The sequence below is a fragment of the Ochotona princeps genome, chromosome 14 (assembly GCF_030435755.1).
Source record: "Ochotona princeps isolate mOchPri1 chromosome 14, mOchPri1.hap1, whole genome shotgun sequence".
NCBI lineage: Eukaryota > Metazoa > Chordata > Mammalia > Lagomorpha > Ochotonidae > Ochotona > Ochotona princeps.
The window spans coordinates 28,743,112-28,767,763 of record NC_080845.1 but is presented as its reverse complement, the minus strand read 5'-3'; the positions used below and the strand labels follow the sequence as shown (position 1 = coordinate 28,767,763).

General features: G+C 51.0%; 1 protein-coding gene across 1 annotated transcript; it reads left to right on the top strand.

Moving 5' to 3' along the window:
- Window positions 1-2,836: 2,836 nt before the first annotated feature.
- Window positions 2,837-20,140, top strand: NANS (N-acetylneuraminate synthase). The gene is made up of 6 exons (XM_004580960.3): window positions 2,837-3,034; window positions 8,214-8,429; window positions 14,031-14,130; window positions 14,962-15,116; window positions 18,024-18,290; window positions 19,907-20,140. Exons 1-6 carry the CDS (start codon window positions 2,903-2,905, stop codon window positions 20,114-20,116), a joined length of 1,080 nt encoding a protein of 359 aa, XP_004581017.1. The 5' UTR covers window positions 2,837-2,902; the 3' UTR covers window positions 20,117-20,140.
- The last annotated feature ends 4,512 nt before the right edge of the window (window positions 20,141-24,652 follow it).

Genomic DNA, 24,652 nt, shown 5'->3' with positions numbered 1-24,652 from the left:
CTGATCCAGCTCACACAAGGCCAACAAGTGCTGTAGCCCTGCCCAGCCTGGTCTGCTCCCATTCCAACTCATGCTCTCCAGTGGGAGTGCTGGTCCAGCAGGGGAGCCCCTCCACAGCCCCCTACTGGCTTTTCCCCCTTACTCCCTGGGTCTCACGTGTGCTGGTTGGGTGCTACAGTTCAGTCTGGCATGGTCTGCCTTTCCTCAACATTTGCCAGTGGGTGCTGCAACTTGGCCGAGCCTGGCCCACCCCCAGTTCCAACTCACGCTGGTAGGGGCTACAGCCTAGCCCAGCCCAGCCAGCCCCTAGTCCTGGCCCTCAGAGAACTGACTTGTGTTGTGGCCTAACCTGGCCTGACCCACACTCCATTCTGGTGCTTGGATTCCACCCCCGCACACACACCTGCACCAAGTGTATGCTGGTGGGTACCGTTCCCTGGCCTGCTTCGGGCTGTTGTGGTTTTTGTGCTCACCTATAGGGACTGTGTCCTTACAGAAGAGTTCCCCAAGCTTCTCCATCAGAACCTCTCCCACCGCCAGATCTCATGCACATCAGTGGGTTCATGGGCCAGCCCTACTTAGTCTACCTCCTGCCCTAGCAGGAACAGTGGCCTTTCCTGACTATCCTTCACCCACTCCAGTTTTTACTGTTGGGTGTTACATGCCAGCCAAGCCTGGTCCACACCCAGACACAGCTCATACATGGCCACTGGACCTCCAGCCTCAACCTCCACCCATAATTACCTCACCCTCTGGGAGCTTGCTTTTCCAAAATGAAGCTCTTCCCTGACTTCACCTGCAAGTGACAGGGGAGAGTCCTTCCCTAGCCTTGGTTTAGGTTGAGTACACTGAACCCAAGATTCCTCATCCCAGAAGAAAAGGCAGCAGCCACTGGAATGAGTGGAAGGCTGTGTTCCTTTCTCTTGACTTTGGTAGAGCCCTGCTCTGATTTCTGGCGCCTAACATCAGCCTCAGGTGCTGCTGAGGGAAGGCTGCAGTTTCCCAATGTGGCTTCTTTTTTTGTTTTCCCCTTAACATCCCTCTTTTCACAAACTACAAGAAACCACAATGGTTTTCTTTAGTCCAAAGTGACTGAGTAACTTTTGTGCTGGATTTCATTTTCTTTGTGACCAGGGCCAGCTGCTCTGCCTCATGCAGGGATATGAAAGACCACTGGAATCTAAGAAAAAAATCCCCGCTGCCTGCCACAGCACAGCCACATGGTGTGTGCAAATGAAGCCACTTCCACCTCCCTCCTTCCTCTGGCTGCTTCCTCTTGTTCTCCAACATGCACTTCCTTAGAAGCCCTCAGTTCAGAATCCCCCAGTGTCTGTTTAAAAAGATATATTTGTTTTTATTGGAAAGACAGATATACAGAGAGAAGAACAGACAGAGAGAAAGATCTTCCATTTATTGCTTCACTCCCCAAATGCCACAAATGCTGGAGCTGAACTGATCTGAAGCCATGAGCCTAGAACTTTTTTCGGGTCTTCCACATTCGTGTGCAGGGTGCTAAGGCTTTGGGCCGTCTACTGCTTTCCTGGGTCACAAGCAGGGAGTGGGATGGGAAGTGGAGCAGCTGGGACACAACCGGCACTCATATGGTATGTTGGTGCTTGAAGGTAGAGGATTAGCCAATTAAGTCATCATGCCAGCTCCTCCCCACTCTCTCTCCCCCCCCCCCAAAAGTCAGCTTGTCACCTTCTGTTTCTTCACCTCCCCTTCTGCCCCCTCATCATGTGTCTCCCAGGGGTCCTAAGTCCACTGACCTCTCTCTGGGCTTCATTCTCCTGGACGCTCTGTGCCCTCTGGACTGTCTGGTCCCTGGTCCTCAGGATCCACACCGGGTGAGTTCTCCATGACTTGAGTCTGGCTGTTTTTCTGTTTGGTCCAGGGCACACCCTCTCCTCCAGCAGTTTGACCTGTGTTGCAGGGAAAGGTTCACCCGATCCCAGCTAGATCTCAGCCCCATCCTCCTCTTCTGGCCATAGCTGTGACTTCGTTCTTCAGCTCTGGTAAGGGGGCCTGGGGGACCAGGCTCACACCTACTTCTCATCTGTGTGAAACTGCTGACCTGGGAGGTACTCCGGGGCCCTCATTCCCAGCCCTTGCTCCGGCTTTGTGAGTGGCTTTGGACACACATCAATCCCTGTGGCCAAAGCTTTCTATGCATGTCCTCAAAGTTCTTTATTTTTTAAAAAAGCTATTTTAATTTTATTTGAAAGGCAGAGTTACAGACAGAAGGACAAACAGAGAGAGGTCCTCCATCACTCCCCAAATGGCTGCAATAGCTAGAGCTGTTTGACTCAAAGCCAGGAGCTTCCTCTAGATCTCCCACGTGCATGCAGGGCCTAAGGACCTGAGCCATTTTCTGTTTTCCCAGGCCATATTCAGGTGGCTGGACCAACAGCCAGGATTCAAACCCGCACCCATACGGGATGCCACAGCCCAAGGCACAGGCTTAGCCTACTACATCAGGGTGTTGGCTCGTGGAATTCTGTATGATTTTCCTGTTTCACATACTGAAAAAGAATGCCAGAAATACTATAAGTGCTGTGTTCACGACCCTAGAGCAGGACTCGCACTAGCGTCCCAGAATCCCGGAAGAGCGCTCTGCCTCAGCCGCTCGGAGCACGCACCGCCTCACGCCCATTCCGAGAGCACAGCTCGCGGCGTCCTCACCCAGACGCACCTCCTTTTCCCGCGGGAAGCTCCGCCCCCGACCCTGAGTGGCTGTCGAGACGAGGCGATGCCTTAGGATTGGCTACGCGGCGGCCTGGGGCTGACGTGGCGGGGCCGTCATGCGCGGTCTGGGCGGGGCTGCCCACCAGGGGCTGCCCACCCGGCTTGAGGGAGGAGACGGCGTCCAGGCCAGGCCCGGGCGGGCGAGGGAAGCGCCGCGATGCCGCTGGAGCTGGAGCTGTGTCCCGGGCGCTGGGTGGGCGGGCAGCACCCATGCTTCATCATTGCCGAGATCGGCCAGAACCACCAGGGCGACCTGGAAGTGGCCAAGCGCATGATCCGCACGGCCAAGGTGAGCCGAGAGCCCCGGGTTGGGGCGCCGGGACCCCACTTCACCCCACTTCACCCGCCCTCCGCCGCTCAGCTCTGTCTCCTAAATGCTGGAATCCCTGCTGCTCGTGCCCCGCCCCTTGCTGACGTGTCCGCCGGCAGCACTTTGGTCCTCGCTGCCTGGCATCTTCAGCGGCTCCCCGGGAGCTCTGAAGTGCTCTGGTTCCTTGCTTGCTGTCGTCCCTCTTTCACTTGCAGTATCCTCCAGCGCCATTCATTGAACCACTTCCACGCATGTCCTTGCAATAGGAGCCAGGGTTCCGGGTTCAAATCCTGCTAGCCACGTAGCCTCTGCCAGCCCCAGTTTCCTCATGTGGCAGACTGGTTTGGTCAGTCCTGGTACTTCCTTCCCAGAGTGGTTGGGATGGAATGCGAGGAATGCCATGCCTGCCGCTGGGTTGCGAGGTGCTGGGACTCAGTGACTGGTCTGCCTGCGGTTCTTGCCTTGGCCGTAGGGCTTGCTGTCATTTCGTTGCCTTCATCAGCGCTCTGTGCTTGATGGCATATCGATGGTGATTAGGTTTCACCTTACTGCTTTAGGGGTCCCTGCTGGCATGGAACCCTCGCCATTGAATCCTAAGAATCCCTTAGGAAAATCGCAGTTACTGTCATATGGTGTGCCAAGTCCTTCAGCTTCTGAAGTCAGTCCTTTGTTGCACCTTCTCATTTAATTCCTGCAACAACCCAGTGCAGCTGGGAGTTGCTGTGGATTTCCGTTGCCTCGCTCAAGGGCACAGAGCTGTTAAAGGAAGAAATGCTGGCCTTCAACGGCGGCATTGTTTATTCTGGAGAATAATTGCTGCTTTGAATGTGGGGGAATAGCCTGTTTTCTTAAGGTGTGACTTCTTTGAATCCTGAGGTGGTAAAGATGCCTAGTGGTTTTTAAAGCCGTGGAAGCAAAGTTTAAGTCTATCTCTCAACTTTTTCCATCTCACTGCTTTAAAAACATGTATTTATTTGCAAGGCAGAGGATGAATGGAAGAAAGAAGAGAGAGGGCCTAGCGGCTAAAGTTCTCGTCTTGAATGCGCCAGGATCCCATATGGGCGCTGATTCTAGTCCCAGTAGCCCCGCTCCCCATCCAGCTCCCTGCTTGTGGCCTGGGAAAGCAGTTGAGGACGGCCCAATGCATTGGGACTCTGCATCCACGTGGGAGACCTGGAAGAAGTTCCTGGCTCCTAGCTTCAGATTGACTCAGCTCCGACCATTGTGGCCACTTGGGGAGTAAATCATGTGAAGGAATATCTTCCTCTCTGTCTCTCCTCCTCTCTGTATATGACTTTGCAATTAAAAAAAATCTTAAGAAAGAGAGATCTTTCATCTGCTGCTTCTTTCCCCAAATGCCTGTAACATTTGGGGTGGGACAGCTGAAGTCAGGAGCCAGGAGCCCTTCCGGCTCATTAGCAAGAAGTGGAGGTGGAATAGGATTCCAGGCACTCTGAAATGGGATGTGAGTCCCAAATAGCAGCTTAACCTCCTGCACCCCACTGCCTGTCTTGCTTTTGCTCTTCAAATTTTCAAAGATAGTAGGATCATTCTCCTGAGGGAGACAGTGGAGAGGCTGAGAAAAGAACACCCCACTAGACCCAGGATGTCATTTACTAGCTCAGTGTTCTTGGGCAGGTGCGTTTTTCCTTAGGAGGTCTCAGTGTGCTTTCATTTATGGTATGCGTTTCGTAACTTAAAACTCAAAGCAGCAACATTTTATGAAATGCTTGTATTAGGATTCGTATATTTCCTTTTAGCTGACATTTGTAGATGGAGTTACACTTTCAAGTTTGCTCATATAACATCTATTTGTAATAGTAGAAGTGCAGGATTTTTTAAAAAAAAGATTTATGTATTTTTATTGGAAAGGCAAACTTACAGAGAGGAGAGACAGAGAGAAAGATCTTCCATCCATTAGTTCACTCCCCAACTGGTTGCAACAACTGGGGCTGAGCCAACCAGAAGCCAGGAGTCAAGAGCTTCTTCCAGGTTTTCCACATGGGCACAGGGTCCCAAGGCCTAGCCCAACCCTGGCCAGTGTAGCTATTTGGAAAGTAAACTAGGGGATAAAAGATCTTTCTCTGTCTCTCCTTCAGTCCCTGTAACTCTACCCTTCAAATAAATGTATCTTTAAACAATAAAATAAGAAACAGAGAGATGGAGAGCTGCTGTCTTCTGGCCCCTCCTCAGATGTTGGAAACAGCTTGGGATAAGCCAGAGATGAAGATGGGAAGTAGGAACTCAATCCAGTCTCCCATGTGGATGGCAAGGATCCGACTCTTGGGCTGTGCATTAGCAGGAAGCTGGAAGCATGAGCCAGACTGGGAAGCAGACCCAGGCACTCCACTGTGGATCTTGGGCTAAGCACCTGCTCCTAAAGCTACCTTTTATTTTTTACCTGAAAGGCAGATTTACAGAGAGAAGGAGAGACAAACTTCTTCCATCCGGTGGTTCAGTCCCCCAAAAGGCCTCATGCCCAGAGCACAACTAATCCAAAAGCAGAAGCCAAGAGCTTTTTCCAGGTCTCCCACATGGGTGCAGGGGCGCAAGGACTCGGATCATCCTCTACTGCTCTCCCAGGCTACCTGCTAGGAGCTGGATAGGAAGTGGAACAACTTGGACATGAACTGGTACTCACATGGTATGCCAGCACCACGGGTGGATGATTAGCCTGATTTGTCATCACTCTGGTCCCTCCAGAACGTACTTTTAAATTTCACATTTTGCTACAAAAGTGTGTTACATCTTTGCTAGTAATGGAGAGTTTTTGTTGTTGTTGTTATTGTTTGTTTTTGTTTTTTAGATGTATATACTTTACTTGAAAGAGAGGGAGAAAAAAAGAGAGATCTTGTATCCTCTGGTTCACTCCTCAAGGGCCAGAGCTAGTCTGATGCAAAACTGGGATTCAGGAGCTTCTTCCGGGTCTCCTGTGTGGGTGCAGGGAGCCAGAACCTTGGGCATTCTCTGCTGCTTTCCCAGGCCATGAGCAGAGAGCTGGACCAGAAGTAGAATAAGTAGGATTTGAACCTGTGCCCATATGGAGTGTTGGCACTGCAGGTGGGAAATTAATCTGCTAGAGTCACCACCATACAAGCCCGTCATCATAGTTTTATTGCTTGGTTTTACCAGTGGAGTAGCAATGAAACCTTGAACAAACGATCAACATTATAGTGCAAAGTGACAGTGATTTCTTTCTTTACTTAAACAAATGTGAGCCTTTATTTTATTTTACTTTACCTTTGTTTATTTGAAGAGCAAAGCACGAAGAGAGATATTCTCCTTCTGCTGGTTCACTCCCCAAATGCCCACAATTGTCTGGGCGGGGCTAGACAGAAGCCAGGAGCCAGGAATTCCATCTGCTTCTTCCTTATGGGCGGCAGGGACTCAAGTAACTGAGCCGTCACCCGCTGCCTCTTAGGGTGTTGCATTAGTAGGAAGCTGAACAGAAAATGGAGACAGAATTTGAACGCAAACCAGCAGGTATGGGTTGCAGGCTTCCCAAGGGGTGGTTTAACTGCTGTATTTCCCACACCGAGAGTTCACAGTAGTGTTCAACAGATGAGGAAAGGAAATTGCTCTTTTTTTTTTTTTTTTTTTTAAGAAAAGAAGTGGAAGAATGTGATTTCTCCCAACCTAGCTGGTGTTACTTGAAATAGAGTAGAACTTGATCCAAATTCTAATTGTTACTCATTTCTACATTTTCATTTTTGTTATCTTCCTATAAAAGGCAGGTTTGCCCAATGGAAGCAGGTTTTTTACTTTCATCGGAATGAATCTGAGCTTCCAGTCCTGAGTGGAGGTGAGAAACAAAAGGGGAGCCAGAAGTTCCCATCTCCAGAAGTCTGTTCTTCAGCTTGCTGGAAGCAAGGCACTGCAATGAGTACAGGTCACAGGTGCAGGCCTGGGCATACACACACACTCACACACACGCACACGTCCTGCAGCCTGAGGAAAGGGATTTGACCAGCTGTGCCGAGACACCGTGTGATCGTGGTCAGCTCGCTATGAGCCTTGGGATCTTCATAGAGACAACGAACACTCTGTTGCTCAGAGTCGCTTTATGTTCTAAGGCTCTTTTCCACTTCTTTCTAGCATCAGGTCCTAACCATGCCGTCTTGGCATTTTTCCAGGAGTGGCACTCTGGACTCAGGAGGTTTTTACCAACCAGAGTACCCCAGTGTCCACAGGATAGGCAGGAAGATGAGTCTTCAGGGGCTGGTGCGGTGGCTCAACATGCTAAGCAGTGGAGGATGCCTTTCAGAGTCCCTAGGTTGCTCTTTATACAGGTAGGGAAACTGAGTCTGGAGATAGGAAATGCCCTAAGAGTTAGGTCAGTGTTAGGCCAGAATTTTTCTTCTGTAAATCTTGACCCAGTGCGCCTGATGCTGACCTCTGCTGAGTTATGTAACTGAACATCTTCCTCCACTTCCATTCGTTATTGAGAATATCACAACACAACACAAAGCAAAACCCCCTAGGTGCATCCCCCTGCATTTAAAAAATATTATTATAAAAGACATTTTTTTTTTTAAATCAAAATAGCTTTATGGAGAAAAGGAGAGAGATCTTCCACTCGCTGGTTCACTCCTGGCTGAGCTCATCTGAAACCAGGAGTCAGGAGCTTCCTCCGCCAGGTCTCGCACGTGGGTGCAGGGGCACAGGCACTTGGACTGTCCTGTACTGCTTTCCCAGGCCATCAGCAGGGAGCTGGATTGGCACTAACCAGGCCCCAAATGGCTGCCAGCTGTTGGCTGCTTTTCTTCTAGCAGTGAGTGTAACACTTGCCTAGGTACAAGGCAACCTAGGCAGTTGCTTGCAGCTGGGAAGAGAGCTGGATTGGAAGTGGAGCAGCTGGGACTTGAACCGGTGCCCATATGGCTATTGGTGCCACAGGCCATGTGTGGGCTTTTTTTTTTTTTTTTTTAAGAGCGAGAGGGCAGTGTGAGGGTCAGGTGGGCGTCTCCCATTCCACAACAACCTTTTCTTGTTTCCTGTCCTTTTTTGCTTCTCCTGGTCCTTCTCTTTGGGGATTCTTAACATCTGTTAGTCACTGTTGTTTTCACAGCGAGTGGCATCATTGTAGCTAACCCAGCATTGGAGCCTCTCCAAGAATCAGGGATAGGTCTCACTGCACAGCATCCAATGTGCGTTGCAGGAATGTGGGGCTGACTGTGCCAAGTTCCAGAAGAGCGAGCTGGAATTCAAGTTCAATCGGAAGGCTTTGGAGAGGCCCTACACCTCAAAGCACTCGTGGGGGAAGACGTATGGTGAGCACAAGCGGCACCTGGAGTTCAGCCATTCTCAGTACCGTGAGCTGCAGCAGTATGCCCAGGAGGTGGGCATCTTCTTCACGGCCTCTGGCATGGATGAGGTAAGCCTCTGCATGTGTCCCCTTGGCACCGCTGCTCCCACAGGGGGCAGAGCCAGCCTGGCAGCTGCACTTCAGTACCAGCTGTAGCCCTCGCTCCCTCTTCGGCATCCATCTGAGTGGGAAGCAGCAGGTGCCACGGCCCAGGGAGAGTTGTGAGGAGGGAACCATAGCTTTAAAAACAGGCCGTCACCGGGAGATGGGGACAGCCATGCAGACCTCCAGGAGTCCTCCAGCCTGGCACAGCCCTGGGGAAAGTGGACTGCAGTGGGAGCCAGGCCATCCAGCCCCCAGTGCCCGCTGGCCTGGATGGGGTGGATGATGTCATTCAGAAGGGAGAGGCTCCAGCATGGCCACAGCTGGAAGAGCCCAGCTGTGCCAGCTCAGGGTCCTGTCTGCTTTACAAACGGGCTCAGGATTCCTTCATGCCCTGTTCTTTCAAGTAAATATAATTTTCAAGTAAAACTATTTAGTTATGAAAATGATGGAAAGTTTAGGAAATGGTCAGTGGTGTAGTGTTGGGGTGAAGGCGGGTGACCGACCATAAGCCCAGGACAGCAGGTGTTTTGTTGGGTTTCCTCTTGAGGGCTCTTAACACATGTGTTTCATTGTCCAGTGTGGTTTAGGACATTTGCTTCTGTGCACACATTTCCAGTTAACATTGTACCACAAGCACTTACCCCTCCTTATGAGTAAGGATTCTAATAGCAGGAGAGTATTTCTATTTTCATTAATTAAATTAAATTATTTTAATTTAATTGTTAAAAGCTGTATTTGTTAACTTGAAAGCCAGCATTACAGAGAGGGGGAAGAGATAGAGAAAGGGAGAGCTTTTGTTTGCTGATTCACTCCCCAAATGGCCGCAGCAGCCAAAGTAGACCGTCTAAAGGCAGGAGCCAAAAGCTTCATCCAGGTCTCTCGCATGTGTGCAGGGACCTAAGGACTTGGGCCATCCCCCACTGCTTTCCCGGGCGCGTTAGCAGGGAGCTGTATCGGAAGTAGAGCAGCCCGGACTTGAACCAGTGCCTTTATGGCATGGCAGTGCTATAAATGGCAGCTTTACCCAGTACACCATAGTTCTGGCCCCTTAAAGCACTTTAAAAAAATTTATTTATTTGAGAGGCAGAGAGAGGGAGGGAGAACAATGCTCTCGTCGGCTGGTTCACTGCCACATGTTCACTAGGATGGGGGTGGGTCTGGGCTGAGGTAGAAGCTGGGAGTCGGGCTTTGAGTTTCAATCCAGGTCTCCCACCTGTGCGTCAGGCACCTGCTTGCTGGAGTTGCACTGCTGCCTCCTAGTGTCTGGCAAGAAGCTGAGGTCAGGTGCTGGGGACCAAGCCCAGGTACTTGGACAAGAGATGTAAGCTGCTACTGCTGCCGCTACTTTTTAAAAAAAAAACCATTTACTTTTATTTGAAAGGTAGAATTATAGAGTAAGAAGGAGAGATGGAGAGATCTTCCATCTGCAGGTTCTCTCTGCAAATAGCCACAACTGCTTCAGCTGAGCCATTTGAAGCCAGTAACTTCTTCCAGGTCTCCCACATGTGTTCCCTGAACACATGTGGCCCAAGGAATTGTGCCAACCTCTGCTGCTTTCCTAGGCCATCAGCAGGGAACTGGATTGGAAGTGGAGCCACAGTCACTTAAACCAGCACCCATCTGGAATGTGTACTCCACAGATAGAAGCTTAACTTGCTATGCCACAGCACCAGCCCTGGGACATAAGCTTCTCGTTGGGCTAAATGCCCACCCTTGAAAAACATTTTGCATTTGGTCAACCAGCTGCCTCCAGCGGAGCACTGACTATGCCTGCGACACCAGCATCCCATTTAGGTGCTGGTTTGTGTTCCAGTTGCTCCACTTTCAATCCAGCTCCCTGCTTATGGCCTAGGAACGTGACTGAGGATGACTCAAGTGCTTGGGCCCCTGCACCCGCATGGGAGACTTGGAGGAAGCTCCTGGTTCTTGGCTCCTGGTTCTGTGGCCATTGTGGCTATCTGGGGAGTAAACCAGTGGATGGAAGATCTTTCTGTCTCTCCTTTTCTCTGTAAATCTGCCTTTCCAATAAATATCAATTTTAAAAATCTTAAAAATGGGCCTGGCATGATAGCGTAGTGGTTAAGTCCTCGCCTTGCACGCCAGGATCCCATATGGGTGCTGGTTCTAATCCCGGCAGCCCCACTTCCCAGCCAGGTCCCTGCTTGCAGTCTGGGAAAGCAGTTCAGGACAGCCCAAAGCTTTGGAACCCTGCACGTGTGTGGGAGACCCGGAAGAAGCTCTTGGCTCCTGACTTCGGATTGACTCAGCTCTAGCCTTTGCGGCCACTTGGGGAGTGAATCATTGGATGGAAGATCTTCCTCTCTGTCTCTCCTCCTCTCTGTATATCTGACTTTACAATAAAAATAAATAAATCTTTAAAAAAAGGATAAGAATAAAAGTTATTCTAGAATTTCAACTGAGACCAGTAGTCCCCGTGGGAATGAGATGTGAATCACAGTAGCTCTTAATCTAGGGCCCAGGAACCCCTTACTGTGGGGCTTCAGAAGATCCTTCAAGAGGGTCCATCAGCTCCAGGCTGTTTTCTTCACAGGGCTAATGTGTCACCTGCGTGCCTCTGGCATGCCCTGGCTGGGTGGTGCACACCTTGCTGGGTGCTCAGTGGACTCTGGGGTCCACCTGGAGTACTGCTGTGGCTCTGCCCTCCACTGCTGGTGTGTCCACAAGGAGGTCTTCTTCCTTCCTTCCTTTCTCTTTTTTCTTCCTTTCTTTTCTTTTTCCTTCCTTCCTTCCTTCCTCCCTCTCTTTCATTTTTAGATTTATTTATTTTTATTGGAAAGGCAGTTATAGAAAGAAAGAGAGCCTGAAAGATCTTCACTCCCCAAGTGGCTGCAATGGCCTGAGCTGAGCCTTATCTGAGGATGAGGGCCAAGGAAACTGCCAGGATGCCTGGCCCAGAGGTACACAGAGGCCTGCGGGGCTCAGCCCAACCAAGCAGGGTCTTTCTTCTACCTAAAAGGAAAGTTGTATTGAGGCAACAAATGGCAGCTGTGTCCCCTGAGAGACGCTCTCCTCTACCCGCCTCCAGGGATCCTCTTCACTGCCCAGCACCTGCCCTGCAGTGCTGTCTCCTGCCCTTCCTTTGCTGCCCACCGAGTCACCACGTGGGGTTAGGGGGACAGCCCTCTTGCCAGCTCATCACCTGGATTTGCTTTTTCTTCCCAGCGCTGGTTGGGGTTCTGCAAGCTGTACCCCTCTCTTGCAACTCCTGCGTTAGACTGCAGTGCCTGGAGTCTGTCGCAGGACACACTGAGGTCAGAGGGTAATGTGGGCACACCTTGTCCATCCACATTAACACATCCTTCCAGAATCACAAGCTGGCCAGCACTAGGTCAAAGGTTAGACAAGTTATCTCCCAGGACACTCTGGCTGTGAACAGGTAGTGCACCTGGCCTCTCTGGAGAGCACCTTCTGGACCCTGAACCTACTGGATCTGTGTATGGTGGAGGTTGTTTCCCGCTGTCTACCAAAGAGTGTGTGCTGCTGTGGGGTGGGAGGCAGCAAGAAGTCACAAGTCGGCCGTGTGTTGTACGCTGGATGGAGAGGGGACGTGACAGCAGGGAGGACAGGCTGGGGAAGCTGAGGAGTCTGCAGAAAGAAAGGGTCCTGGGTGGAGAGCCAGCCTGGGAGATGTAGGGCAGGGAGGAGGGGCACAGCCCGGCCTTCTCAGGACAAAAGCTGTCCAGGTCCCTGAAGTGGCAGTTTTCTCAGTGGCCACTAGGTGGCGGTGGTCCCTCGGGAGGGCTGCACAATGACTCCGTTCTCTTCACTGCAGAATTTTCCCCTTTCCCTTCGCTTGCAAACTGCAGATTCTCATGCAAGTTCTGCTACCTGTGTTGGGACATTTTTGCCATATGTTTTTTCTACATTGCTGTGTTACCCTCACCCTCTGTTCTACCCATTTCCTGAGCCCACCCATCCATCTTTGACGCTGTGCAGGGAGTTGGAATCTATAGAGGAACAGCTCAGCAGCTTCCCTCTTTGTGGAAAATACTCTCTTCATCTGCCAGGTAGAGGGAATGAAAGGGGAGACATCAGACTTTGTTCTTCAAGGAACAAGTTAGAAATGGGTTAGGGCCGGTTAACAAATGTGAAATGAGTAAACAAAAGGAGAGTGTGAAATAGAAACCTACAGAAGCTGTGTTGGCCTGTTTTACTACAACAAAATGCCGGATGCAGTCTGCTGAGGAAGCAGAGAGGTTTGTTGTAACTCTTGGAGACAGCCACAGATGGACAAGGGTGCTCCCTGTCTGCCGGGACACATCGCACAGCCTCAGGACCTCTCCGTAACTTTGAAATAATTTTTTTTAAAATTGGAAAGTCAGATAGAGAGGAGGAAAGACAGGAAAATCTTCCTTTTGTTGATTCACTCCCCAAGAGGCTGCAGTGGCCAGAGCTGTGCTGATCTGAAGCCAGGAGCTCAGAGCCCGAGTCTCTTCCGGGTCTCCTACACAGATGCAGAGTCCCAAGGCCTTGGGCCATCCTCGACTGCTTTCCCAGGTCACAAGCAGGGAGCTGGATGGGAGCAGGGCCTCTGGGATTAGAACTGGCACCCATATGGGATCCCGGCACTTGCAGGCGAGCACTTTAGCCACTAGGCTACTGCACAGGGCCCAATAAATAAACCTTAAAAAGGATATATTTGAAGTAAATAAAAAGCAAAACAATAGAGGGAGAGGGACAGAGAGAGAAAGAGATCTTCCATTTGCTGGTTCACTCCCCAAATGGCAGCAACAATTAGTCCTAGCCAGGTGGAGGCCAGGAGTGAAGAACTCCCGAGTGGGTGGCAGGGAACCAAGCAGGGACCTGAGTGTTTGGGCCAACTTCTGCTGCCTTCCATGGGGCATTAACAGGGAGCTGGGTCAGAAGCAGAGCATGTGGGACTTGAACCAGGTATTCTGTTATGGATGCTAATGTTGCAAGTGGTGACTCAATGTGCTGTGCAACAACGCTGGCCCCCAGTGACCTGCGGATTGCTCCGCGTGTATATAGTGACATTTATGTTTCCTGATTGTGTAGGAGGATGGCGGTGAGCATGTTGGAAGGCCTTGTGTGGGCCAACAAATAGAGGCTGAGACTCGCTTCTGTGCAGACTGTGTGGCTAGGAGTCAGAAGGCTGATGTTCTGTTTCCCATTCTGGCAGGGACTGAAGTGGCCTTGTTTCCTGGTTGCATGGCCCTGAAGAAATTTGAGCCTCTGAGGGCTTGTTCTCTTTCTCACCGCTGGGTTTTCTGGGTCAAGATTAGGTCATGACCCTTGCTTGTTTCCTCCCCAGACCCTGGGTCCCTGAGGACGGGTGGGTCTGGCCAGGAGCAAGAGCTTTTTCAGGGTTTTGTAGCAGGTGCAGACAAGCACCAAGTGTTTTGGGACAGATGGGTGGGCAAATAGGAGCAGGTCCTTGGATTGTCTGCACCTGCTCTCGGGTTGTAGGGTGGCTATCCCGCTCGCAGAGGGAGGAGGGCGTGTCTGCATGCCTGCCATCCCCCACCTGGCATGAGGACAGTGCTGTTGGCCAGTGCTAAAGGAGTGCCACTCTGGTTTTTGTAGATGGCCGTGGAGTTTCTGCATGAACTGAATGTCCCATTTTTCAAAGTTGGATCTGGGGACACTAACAATTTTCCTTATCTGGAAAAGACAGCTAGAAAAGGTGAGTGCCTAATTTGTATCATAAAACTTGGGGACATCCATGTTAGTTTTTATAAGAAGTTAAGAAAAATGTTAAAAAGATTTATTTTGTTCTTATTTGAAAGGCCGAGTTACAGAAAGATGTAGAGAGAGAGAGAGAGAGAGAGAGAGAGAGAGAGAGATCTTCTATCCAGTGGTTCACTCCCTAGATGTCCACAATGGTTGGAACTGAGCCTATCTGAAGCCAGAAATGAGAAGCTTCCTCTGGGTCTCCGATGTGGATACAGGGTCCCAAGGTCCTGAGCCATTCTCTGCCACTTTCCCAGTCCACAAGCAGGGAGCTGGATGGCAAGTGGAGCGACTGGGACATGAACTGGTGCCACAGGCAGAAACTTAGCCTACTATACCACAGCGCTGGCCCAGAAAATAAGCAAGTTTTGAAGAGGTACTTAGTTTTATTTGAAGAGCAGAGTGACAGAGAAAGAGATCTTCCCTCCACTGGCTCACTCCAAATCACCACACTGGCCAGAGCTGAGCCAGGCTGAAGCCAGGAGCCAGGAGTTTCAATCAGATCTCCCACATGGGTGATAAGGGTCCAAGCACTTGGGGGCATCTTCTGCTTTCCCAAGTGAATTAACAGAGAGCTGGGTCAGAAGTGCAGTGGTCAGGACTCGAAGGGTGCTCATATGGGATGCTGGCATCACAGGCAGGAACTTAAAATCTGCTGCACTACAGCGCTGGCCCCCAGGTACTCTGTTTTAAGAACTTTATGAATGATGGATGAGAGCAGCCATTAGAATGTGATTGGGAGGGAGTGGGGACTTGTAAAACGCTGTTGCTATGGCTCCCCCAGGTCGTCCGATGGTGATCTCCAGCGGGATGCAGTCGATGGACACCATGAAGCAAGTCTATCAAATCGTGAAGCCCCTCAACCCTAACTTCTGCTTCCTGCAGTGCACCAGCGCGTACCCGCTCCAGCCGGAAGACACCAACCTGCGCGTCATCTCGGTGTGCAGGCGAGGAGCGGGGGTGGCTCCTGACTGCCGCACTGAGCCTTTTGGCAACCCCAATTCTGTATTTTTATGTGTTTCCTTTATTAGAAAGGCTAAAGAGATAGACTGGTTCATCTACTGGTTCATTCCCACATGGCCACAGTGGGTCAGGGGCTGGGTCGGACCAAAACTGGGAGCCAGAGCTCCATCCAGGTCTTGCCTGTGGAAGGTAGGGGCCCAAGTCCCTGGGCCTCATCTGCTGCCTCCCAGAAAGCATCTCAGCAGGAAGCGAGATCAGAACCAGAGGAGCCAGGACTTGAACCAGGCACTCCAATATGGTATGCAGACACACACTTCTAATCCCAATAGTGGAATTATTATAAATTTTTTTCAGCGTAGTATTTGACATTTTTTCATGATAAGTTTTTTTTTAAGTTGTTTTAAAGTAACTGTGGACTAGATTCTGTATGGTGTTTTTTGTTTGTTTTTTTATTGGAAAGACTGATTTACAGGTTCAGTCCCCAAATGGCTACAATGGCTAGAACTGAGCTGATCTGAAGCCAGGAACCAGAAGCCTGGAGCTTCTTCCCAGTCTCCCACGTGGGTACAGGATCCCAAGGCTTTGGGCCATCCTCTCTGTTTTCCCAGGCCACAAGCAGGGGGCAGGATGGGAAGTGGAACATCTTGGATATGAACTAGCACCCATAGGGGATCCTGGCACTTGCAGGGGCAGAATTAGCCAACTGAGTTTTTGTGCCAGGCCTGAAGCTTTTTTTTTTTTAACCTATTAAGACCCAATGTTTATATTTAACTGAAAAAACATTATCCTTTTTGAAAATGGATATTTCTATCTTTTTACCTCAGCTTTCCATCATTTCCAGTTCTTATAGCGCATGTTATTTTTAAAGTTGTGCGTGTAGTTTTCTTATCTCCAGCGACTCTGCAGTACGTGACTTAGAAAGAGTTCCTCCATCCCACAGAGATCGCTGTGGTTAAGAGCTCTGTCTGGCGCTCCAGGTCTCCTCCCTGACTTGCTCTCCCAGCAGGTCAGAGACACTCATTCCCTCCTGTCCCCACCTGAGTTGCGGTCACGTGTGCTCTCTGTGCCAGCCCAGACACATGTCAGCAGTTTGAATTTCCGCCCCATCACCCTGTGCTGGGTCACATGGTCCTCAGGCCTGCCATTCGAGGCCCTCACCACCTGATCTAGCCTTACCCTCCACCCAAGTCCTTCTTGTCTGCTGCACTTAAGCACCCTCACTAAGAAGCCTCACCCATCTTAGAGCATCTTCTGCTACCTTCAGTGAGCTATAAATAACTGATTAATTATTTAGCATCTCCAAGGGACTGTGTTTGAGATTAGACTGTATATATTATGGATGGTGATATTTGTGTATATTACACACTTGTTTTCAGCAGCTCAGGCTAATTAAATGGGACAGGAGGTTTTTTTTTTTTTTTTTTTTTTTCCACTCCCCAGTGGCTGAATGGTCAAGGTTAAGCCAGACTAAAGTCAGGAGACAGGAGTTTATTCCAGGTCTTCCCTGTGGGGCCATGGGCCCAAGCACCTGGACCATCCTCTGCCGCTTTCCCAGGCACATTAATAAGGAGCTGGATTGGAAGTGCAGCAGTTGGGACTTGAACCGGTGCCCATGTGCTATGCTGGCACTACAGACAGTGAAGTAACCTCTGGTTCACTTTCCAAGTGGCTGCAATGGCCAGGGCTGAGCCAGGCTGAAGTCAGGGTGGCAGGAGCTTCGTCTGGGTCTCCTACGTTGGTGCAGGGGCTCATGGATTTGAGCCATCTTCCGCTGCTTCCCAGGCCATCTGCAGAATGAAGGATCAGAAGTGGAGCAGCCAGGACTTGAACCCAGTGCCCAAACAAGATGTTGACACTGCAGGTGGCAGCTTTACCAGGCACACCATAATGCTGGCCACCAAATTCTTTCTTTCTTAAGATTTATTTATTTTTTATTGAAAGTCAAATTTACAGAGAAACGGGCTTGGCGGCGTGGCCTAGTGGCTAAGGTCCTCGCCTTGATCCCATATGGCTGCTGGTTCTAATCCCAGCAGCTCCACTTCCTCTCTGTCTCTCCTCCTCTCAGTGTATCTGACTTTGTAATAAAAATAAAATAAATCTTTGAAAAAAAAATTACAGAAAAAGAGACAGACAGAAAGATCTTCCATCTGTTGGTTCACTCCCCAAGTGGCTGCAGCAGCCAGAGCTGCGCCAATCTGAAGCCAGGAGCCCCTTCCAGGTCTCCCATACAGATGCAGGATTCCAAGGCTTTGGGCCGTCCTCTACTGCTCCCAGGCCGTATACAGGGAAATGGAGCAGCTGGGACCTGAACTGGCACATGCAAGGCGAAGACTTTAGCCACTAGGCTACCACGCCAGGCCCCATCATATTCATTTTTAATTGTATCTATTTACTTTGTGATGGGTCATTTCCTCAGTACACTGAGTGCCTTTCTTCTGTTTCCAGCAGCCCAGAACAGGACCTAGTGTCATCCCTGGGAAGGAGGACCAGGGCTCCTCACCCATGACTGCATAGCCCAGGGCAAGTGTGTGATACAGTGGCTAAGATGCTGTGCTGGGGATGGCTGCTTCCATATCTGAGTGCCTGTGCTCTGCTCTGGCCCTGCTGCTGAGTCCTGCACCTGCTGTTTTACTCTGGGAGGTAACAAGTGATGGTTGTTAGGTCCCTGCCACCCAAGTGGGATTCCCAGATTGATCTCCCAGCTCCCAGTTTCAGTCTTGACCCAGTCTTGGCTGTTGTGGGCACTTGGGGAATAAACCAGTGGGTAAATGGTGTCTTTCTCTCTGCTGTTTCAATAATTTTAAGCTAATCTGCCTGATTCTAGGGGGCCTGCATAAACTCCCACACTGACAGAACCTCTTTTGTCCTTTTTATTTCTTTCAGGAATATCAGAAGCTCTTTCCTGACATTCCCATAGGGTACTCTGGGCATGAAACGGGCATCGCAATATCTGTGGCTGCCGTGGCCCTGGGGGCCAAGGTGTTGGAGCGTCACATCACCTTGGATAAGACCTGGAAGGGGAGTGACCACGCAGCCTCCCTGGAGCCCAGTGAGCTGGCTGAGCTGGTGCGTTCCGTGCGCCTGGTGGAGCTGGCCCTAGGCTCCCCAACCAAGCAGCTGCTGCCCTGTGAGATGGCCTGCAACGAGAAGGTGGGTCCTGGTGGCTCCGACCTGTCCTCAGGGTGGGAGAGATGGGACATATGGTATGTTCACTCGCAAGGAAGACACAGGGACCAACCCGAGCTGAGTAAGCCAGGTGGCTCAGAGAGGACTGTCACTCTAGTCCCTCTGGGCTTCTTCAGGCAGCCAGAAAAGTGAGTCACTTGAGGGGAGTTCTAGCACTTTCTCTGGCTTCTTAGGATCATGAGTCTTCCAGTTACATCCCAGAGACCTGTGGCCCCAGTGCTTCTAGACTGCTCATGGAAGGGGCTGTGGTCCTAGGCTAGGTCCAGTCTGGAGTCTTTGGAGCAGGAGAGCAGGAGACATGAGCAGGCCCAAGAGTCAGTAGCAGAAGCTGGTGCTGCCTGGGAAGGGAGGTCCTGGAAAGGGGCAGCGGTCACTGCAGGGCATGGGGCAGTGGTGTAAATAGGTCTTGCATGGCCCTGACCTTCAGAAAGGGTAGTGACGCCCAGGACTGTTGCTTGGCACACTGACCTCCTGGACATCAGGCACACAGTGGGGCATGCGAGGCTACCTGACAGGCAGATGCTGCTGACCCACGATGGGCTGTCAGGGTCATGGGTGAAGGTGGATGCTGGCGTCCATGTTTGTAAAGGGACCCATGAACTGGCTGCCAATGGAACAGCGCACAAGGACTGGGGAACTTAAAGAGTAATGCAGAGAAACAGGTGCCTTACAGAGGAATGCCAGGCAGATTGTGCCGGGAAGCAGCGTGAGAGTTGGGCTACAAGTTGCACGCTGAAATAGTTTGGGGTACACAACTTGACCAACATCAGTTGGGGGACATTTGTTCCTGGCACTGAATTCCCAGCAGAACTGAATCCTCCGAGGTGCTGAATAGTAATGGTGGGGGTTTATTTTAAAGTGCTTCTGTGGAAGACAAGGACAGAGGTGCTGGTTGTGCATACCCTTCAGAATCCTTCCGAATCCTTCCTTCCTGGCGTCTGTGCCTTAACCAGCCCTGCCTCAGGGTTCCTCTCCTGTCGTCTGAGGGGTGGTCACACCAACTGTCTCTTGAGAGCACTATGTTACTCCACAAAGGAGAAACAGGTGTTCTGTCCCCTGAGAGCAGTGGGCCAGGAATTGGAATCTCCATCCTTTTAAGTCCTCATCCTGGCTGTTGGCCACCTTAGCCGAGTCTGCTGCCTTCTGAGGGTCCCCATTTCCCTATCTTTACCAGACCCTGGGCAGATGTAATGGCAACTTGCACACACAAAACTTCTTCCATCCAAGGCCCATTTGCATGTGATCATGAGTCCTCACTCATCCAACAAGATGCAGACACTGTTGCTTTCCATTTTATAGAGACAGCAGACCCAGGTTATTCCCAGCTGCTGGGCCATCGGCCCTGCACCTGCCCAGCCTGAGGCCTCCCCTTTCTACTTTGCTGTAATGGCACTGCGCCTGCACTAGGCCGAATCCCTGTGCAGATGAGAAATTGTGCTGGGTGCTGTGGTGTGTGTAGGGGGGTGCATGCCAGAGTCCTGCTCTCGGAGTGCCCTGGCGGGGGACCCATCAGAGACCTGGGGGTGTAAAGTGATTGGCAAGGAGCTGCTTTTGAGTGTAACTTCTTTTTCTTTCGGTAGCTGGGCAAGTCCGTGGTGGCCAAAGTGAAGATCCCAGAAGGCACCGTCTTGACACTAGACATGCTCACTGTGAAGGTGGGGGAGCCCAAAGGCTGTGCCCCCGAAGATATCTTTACTCTTGTGGGTAAGAAGGTGCTGGTCACTATTGAAGAGGATGACACCATCCTGGAAGAAGCAGTAGAAAATCATGGCAAAAAAATCAAGTCTTAAAATAATAAAGTGCCATTTTCTGAATTCCCAGTTGCCTTGTTGGGATGATGGGTGTGTTGGCTGAGGTGGGGCAGAGATGGTCTCCAGAGGGCCTAGCTCTTGTCCACCTCTTCAAGACTGTAAGTATCTCTGGCAAGGCCCACAGGAGAGAGAGAACAAACTACGGCAGTGTGTGTCCTGCAGCAGGTTGGCTGACCCAGAAGGGGAGTGGGCTCAAAAGCAAAGTGGAGCAACAGGTGTTTAAAGCAAAGGTTAAGACCCCACCTGGAACATCTGTACCCCATTCGTGTCAGAGAGCCTCAGTTCCCAAATCCAGGTCCCTTCCTCATCCCAGCTTCTTGTGTTTGTGCGCTCTGGAAAGGCAGCAGGTGATGATACAAATACTTGGTTGGGGGCAGGCAGAGCTGTTGTTGGCACGGCTAGGTAAGCTCCACTTCCGACACCAGCATCCCATATCGGAGCACCATTCCTGGTCTCAGCAGCTCTGCTCCCAACTCAGCTCCCTGCCAAAGCGCCTGCAGAAGTAGTGGATGATGGCCCAAATGCTTGGGCCCCTGCACCTGTGTGGGAGACACCGAGGAAACTCTGGATCCCTGGTTTCAGCTTGGCTTAGCCCTGGCTATTGTAGCCATTTGGGGAATGAACCAGCAGATGGAAGAAATGATTAAAACTTAAGAGACAAAAGTGGTTCAGTGCCCTGCAGTTTCTGTATGGCTATGCAGAGAAGTAAGAACTTGCTGCCCGAGTTATCTCCTGTAAGTCTTCACTGTCACTCTCTGCCAAAGCAAACCTCAGCAACTCCTTCACAGACCTCTCACTACTCTCCTGCCTGTGGCCCTGTGAGCAGTTAACTCTGTATGGTTGTCACTCAGCATTAGAGAGGGGATTGGTCAAAGGATTGTATAGGCAGAACAATGCTGAAGCACTCTGTGAGCCCAGAGAGGAAAATTGCACACATTCTTTCAGTTAACTTTAAAGGTCTACTAAGGCTTGTGTCATGCTGGCACCTGGGTGCCTGCCTTGGGAGCCTGGGGACTCATGCTGGGGACTCGTGGAGTGGAGCAGGCCTGGGAACTTGCTCATGTGCTCGGATCCCAGGCAGGTGACAGGGGAAGCAAGAAGGGTGTTAAGCCAACAGACCGGCATGCTGGCATGGTGTGCTGGTGGACTGGGCTTGGGGACTTGTTAACATGCTTGAGTTGGAATAGGAGTAAGGTCCCAGGTCAGCATGCATGCCGAAGGACTGGATCTGGGGTCCTAGGTGCATCCCAGATGGGTGAGCAGGCCTTCAGGCCAGCATGCCACCCTGCTGGAAGTCTGAGCTGGAGAACCCATGTCCTTGTGGGTGTAGGACTGTGTGTTGTTCAGGGAAGTGGGTATAAAATGTGTGGAAGGGGGGACCACTGAGGGAGTACATTGTTGGTGAGGAATGACTTCTAGAAGACTTCCACCAACGAGGCCACTGTCTTGCAGGTAAGCAACGGGGCTGAGACAGGAAGGTTTCAGGAGAGAAATGGAAGACTTTTTTGGTTTGACCAATGCATCCGCCTACGTGGGAGACCTGAGCTGGGCTAGTTAGCATTGACTACCACCACCCACCGCCCACCAGCACACACTAAAGCAAGCCTGGCAGAATTACCTGGCAGGACTAGACCACAGTACCTGCCAATGAGTGAGTGTCAGAACAGGAGAGGAGGAGTCACATTAGGCTGAGCCATGACACTAACCAGAGAGAACCGGGTCTGGGGGCAGATTCTATGGAGGATATGTGGGCTCACCCATGTGGGATATCATCTGGTTTGCACAAGAGTTGGAGGTGGTGACAGGCCAAACTAGTATGACCATGGAACTCACTGACACTAATGGGTACTGTTATTAGGAACAGGCCAGGCTGGTCCAGGCTGCAGTACCTGTAGGCACACCCAAGAATAGGGTGTGGGGTGAGCTAGGCCACAACATCCACCAACAAAGGCCAAGATTGGGAAATGGACTACCTGCTGACATGCATGAGATCTGGGTCTGGGAGTGGGCCTAATGGGGAAATGGGGAACTCCCTTAGGTTGTAGCTCCTACTGGTAAGCACATCAATCAGGGCTTGGTGTAGGTAAAGCCAGGCAAGGCCGCTCCACTGTTGGCAAGTGTGTGTTGGCTCGGGGGGTAGGAGGAATCAGGTAGGGCCAGGCCAAACCACAGGACACTTGCATGTATAGGATGTCCCACAGGATGGGCTGTGGGCCATGTTGGGCTAGGCTATCACAACTACCAGTTTGCATAAAAGCTAGGGATGAGGACAGGTTGGGCAGGGCTAGGCTGCAGCACCTGCCAGCAAGAGTTGAGACTGGAGGTGGGCCAGGTCAGCCCAGGCTACAGCATCCAAAGCCTTGGGACCCTGTACCTGTTTGGGAGACCTGGAGGAGGCTCCTGGCTCCTGGCTTTGGATCAGCGCAACGCTGACTGTTGCAGTCACTTGGGGAGTGAATCATCGAATGGAAGATCTTTCTCTCCTCCTCTCTGTGTATCTAACTTTGCAATGAAAATAAATAAATCTTTAAAAAAAGATTTTTTTATTGGAAAGGCAGATATACAGATAGGAGAGAGAGAGGAAGATCTTCCGTCTGATGATTCATTCCCCAAACAGTAGCAACAGCTGGAGCAGAGCCAATCTGAAGCCAGGAGCTCAGAGCTTCTTCTGAGTCTCCCATGCGGGTGCAGGTCCCAAGTCTTTGGGCCTTACTCGACTACTTTCCCAGACCACAAGCAGGGTGCTGGCTGGGAAGCAGGTCCTCTGGGATTAAAACTGGCACCCATATGGGATTCTGGCGCGTTCAAGCCAAGAACTTTAGCTGCTAGGCTATCTGTCGGGCCCCTGGCCTGACTTTCAAGGGCTCTCCTGTTCCTTCTCCAAACCATTTGGTCTCAGCCTCACTCACCTACATGTATGTGGCCTTATCCATGGAAGTCCCTCAGCAGTAATTCCTCACTTGGGCATGAACCCTCAGGTGCTCATCCCCGACACCCATGTGATCCCCCAGTGCCTCTGCAAATCCACATCCCCAATCCGCCAGAGCATGCTGTCAGGCAGCCTGAGGGCTTCACCAGCCTGAGGGCTTCAGCCACTGGTGCTGGGCTGCCTGACGAAGCTGCCTAACTTGAGTGAGGAGAGGTCCCTGGCCCCAGTATGGTGGCTAGGACCGCCCAAGGCCAGAGGCAAACTTTTCAGTTATGAACAACCTTGATCCTTTCTGCTCAGAGAGGGCAGGTGCCCAATATACCACAGGCATGGTGAGCGGGGCTAGCCCAGGGTTCTGCAGGAGAATGTGCAGCAGAGTGGGTGAGGCAAATGGGCGCTGTGGGGAGTGGGATGGCAGCTTTGCCTATGGGGGTGATGTTGGAGTCAGCACTATCACCAATTCATTTTGGTCACCTAAAATTACAAACCCAGGTAGCAAAACAAACAAACAAACCAAAAAACAAACAAACAACAACAAACCTCTCGTTGTTGCATTTCTTTGAAAAGGCAGCATAAATCTTTGTAGAAATTCAGTGTCGTTTCTTTTTGTTCTTTGGAACCCATTTGAAGGTTTCTTTTTTTTCTATGATTAGTTGTTCATGCTTTTTTGACCTTGTTGACTAGACACTCTGATGTGAACATGTGTATTTGAGACTCTTTTTGAAGTTATAGTCTTTGGAAGCCTCTTTGCTTTTGGATATAGGGCCTCCTATGTATTCCAAAAAAGTCCCTGGAAAGGCATGTGTGTGTGTGTGTGTGTGTGTGTGTGTGTGTGTGTGTGTGTGTGTGTGTGTGTGCCGGGCCCAGGGGAGGAGGAGTGGAGTGGAAGTCCTGTGTTGTATAAACAGTGTGAGATTGCCATGCTAAGAACCCAAGTGAGAGAGTAGCAGTTCTCACTGGTGCTCCTCTTTCATTCATCTGTAGGAGCAGATGTTGAATAAGCAAGGGTTGAGCAGTCTCCCCGCCTCAACAGTTGGGCTAGAATGAAGCCAGGAACCCAGAACTCCCACGGGAATAGCAGGGGCCTGAGCACCTGGTCCTCCTGTCTGCTTCCTGCCCTGCAGCATCAGCAGGAAGCTGGCTTGGAAGTGGAGCAGCTGGCATTCAAAACAGGTGCTATGGCATAGGAGGTGGGCATGCTAGGAAGTGGCTTTCCCTGCCCTGGCCACAATGCTGGCCCCCACCTTGCATCCTTGGGCAGGCTGTCCCTGTTGTCTGTATAGAACCTGCAGCCCACAAGGTCTGGGCTTTCTCCTAGGCTGATGTCACTTGCACAGTGGAATTGCAGAACAATGGGGCTGATACCCTAAGGCAGGGAGGCTCCCTAAGATCTCTCAGGATTACTATGTGACCAGATGGCTGCAGGGTGATTGAAGGGTAGGCCCATAGATGCCGAAGCAACACATAGTTACTTTGGATAGGAGCAGCGGGGAGAGAAGGTGGGGTGGTCAGGCCAGGGTGTGTTTGCACAGAAGCCCTCAGCCTGCTCTCTTCTAAGGCAGCAGACTCCCCCTGATAATCAGGGG

Bases quoted from the DNA above. Each gene is read 5' to 3' on its own strand.
- NANS (XM_004580960.3), top strand. From the start codon at position 2,903: ATGCCGCTGGAGCTGGAGCTGTGTCCCGGGCGCTGGGTGGGCGGGCAG. The intron at 3,035-8,213 runs GTGAGCCGAGAG...TGTGCGTTGCAG, and splicing joins GCATGATCCGCACGGCCAAG to GAATGTGGGGCTGACTGTGC. The intron at 14,131-14,961 runs GTGAGTGCCTAA...TGGCTCCCCCAG, and splicing joins GGAAAAGACAGCTAGAAAAG to GTCGTCCGATGGTGATCTCC.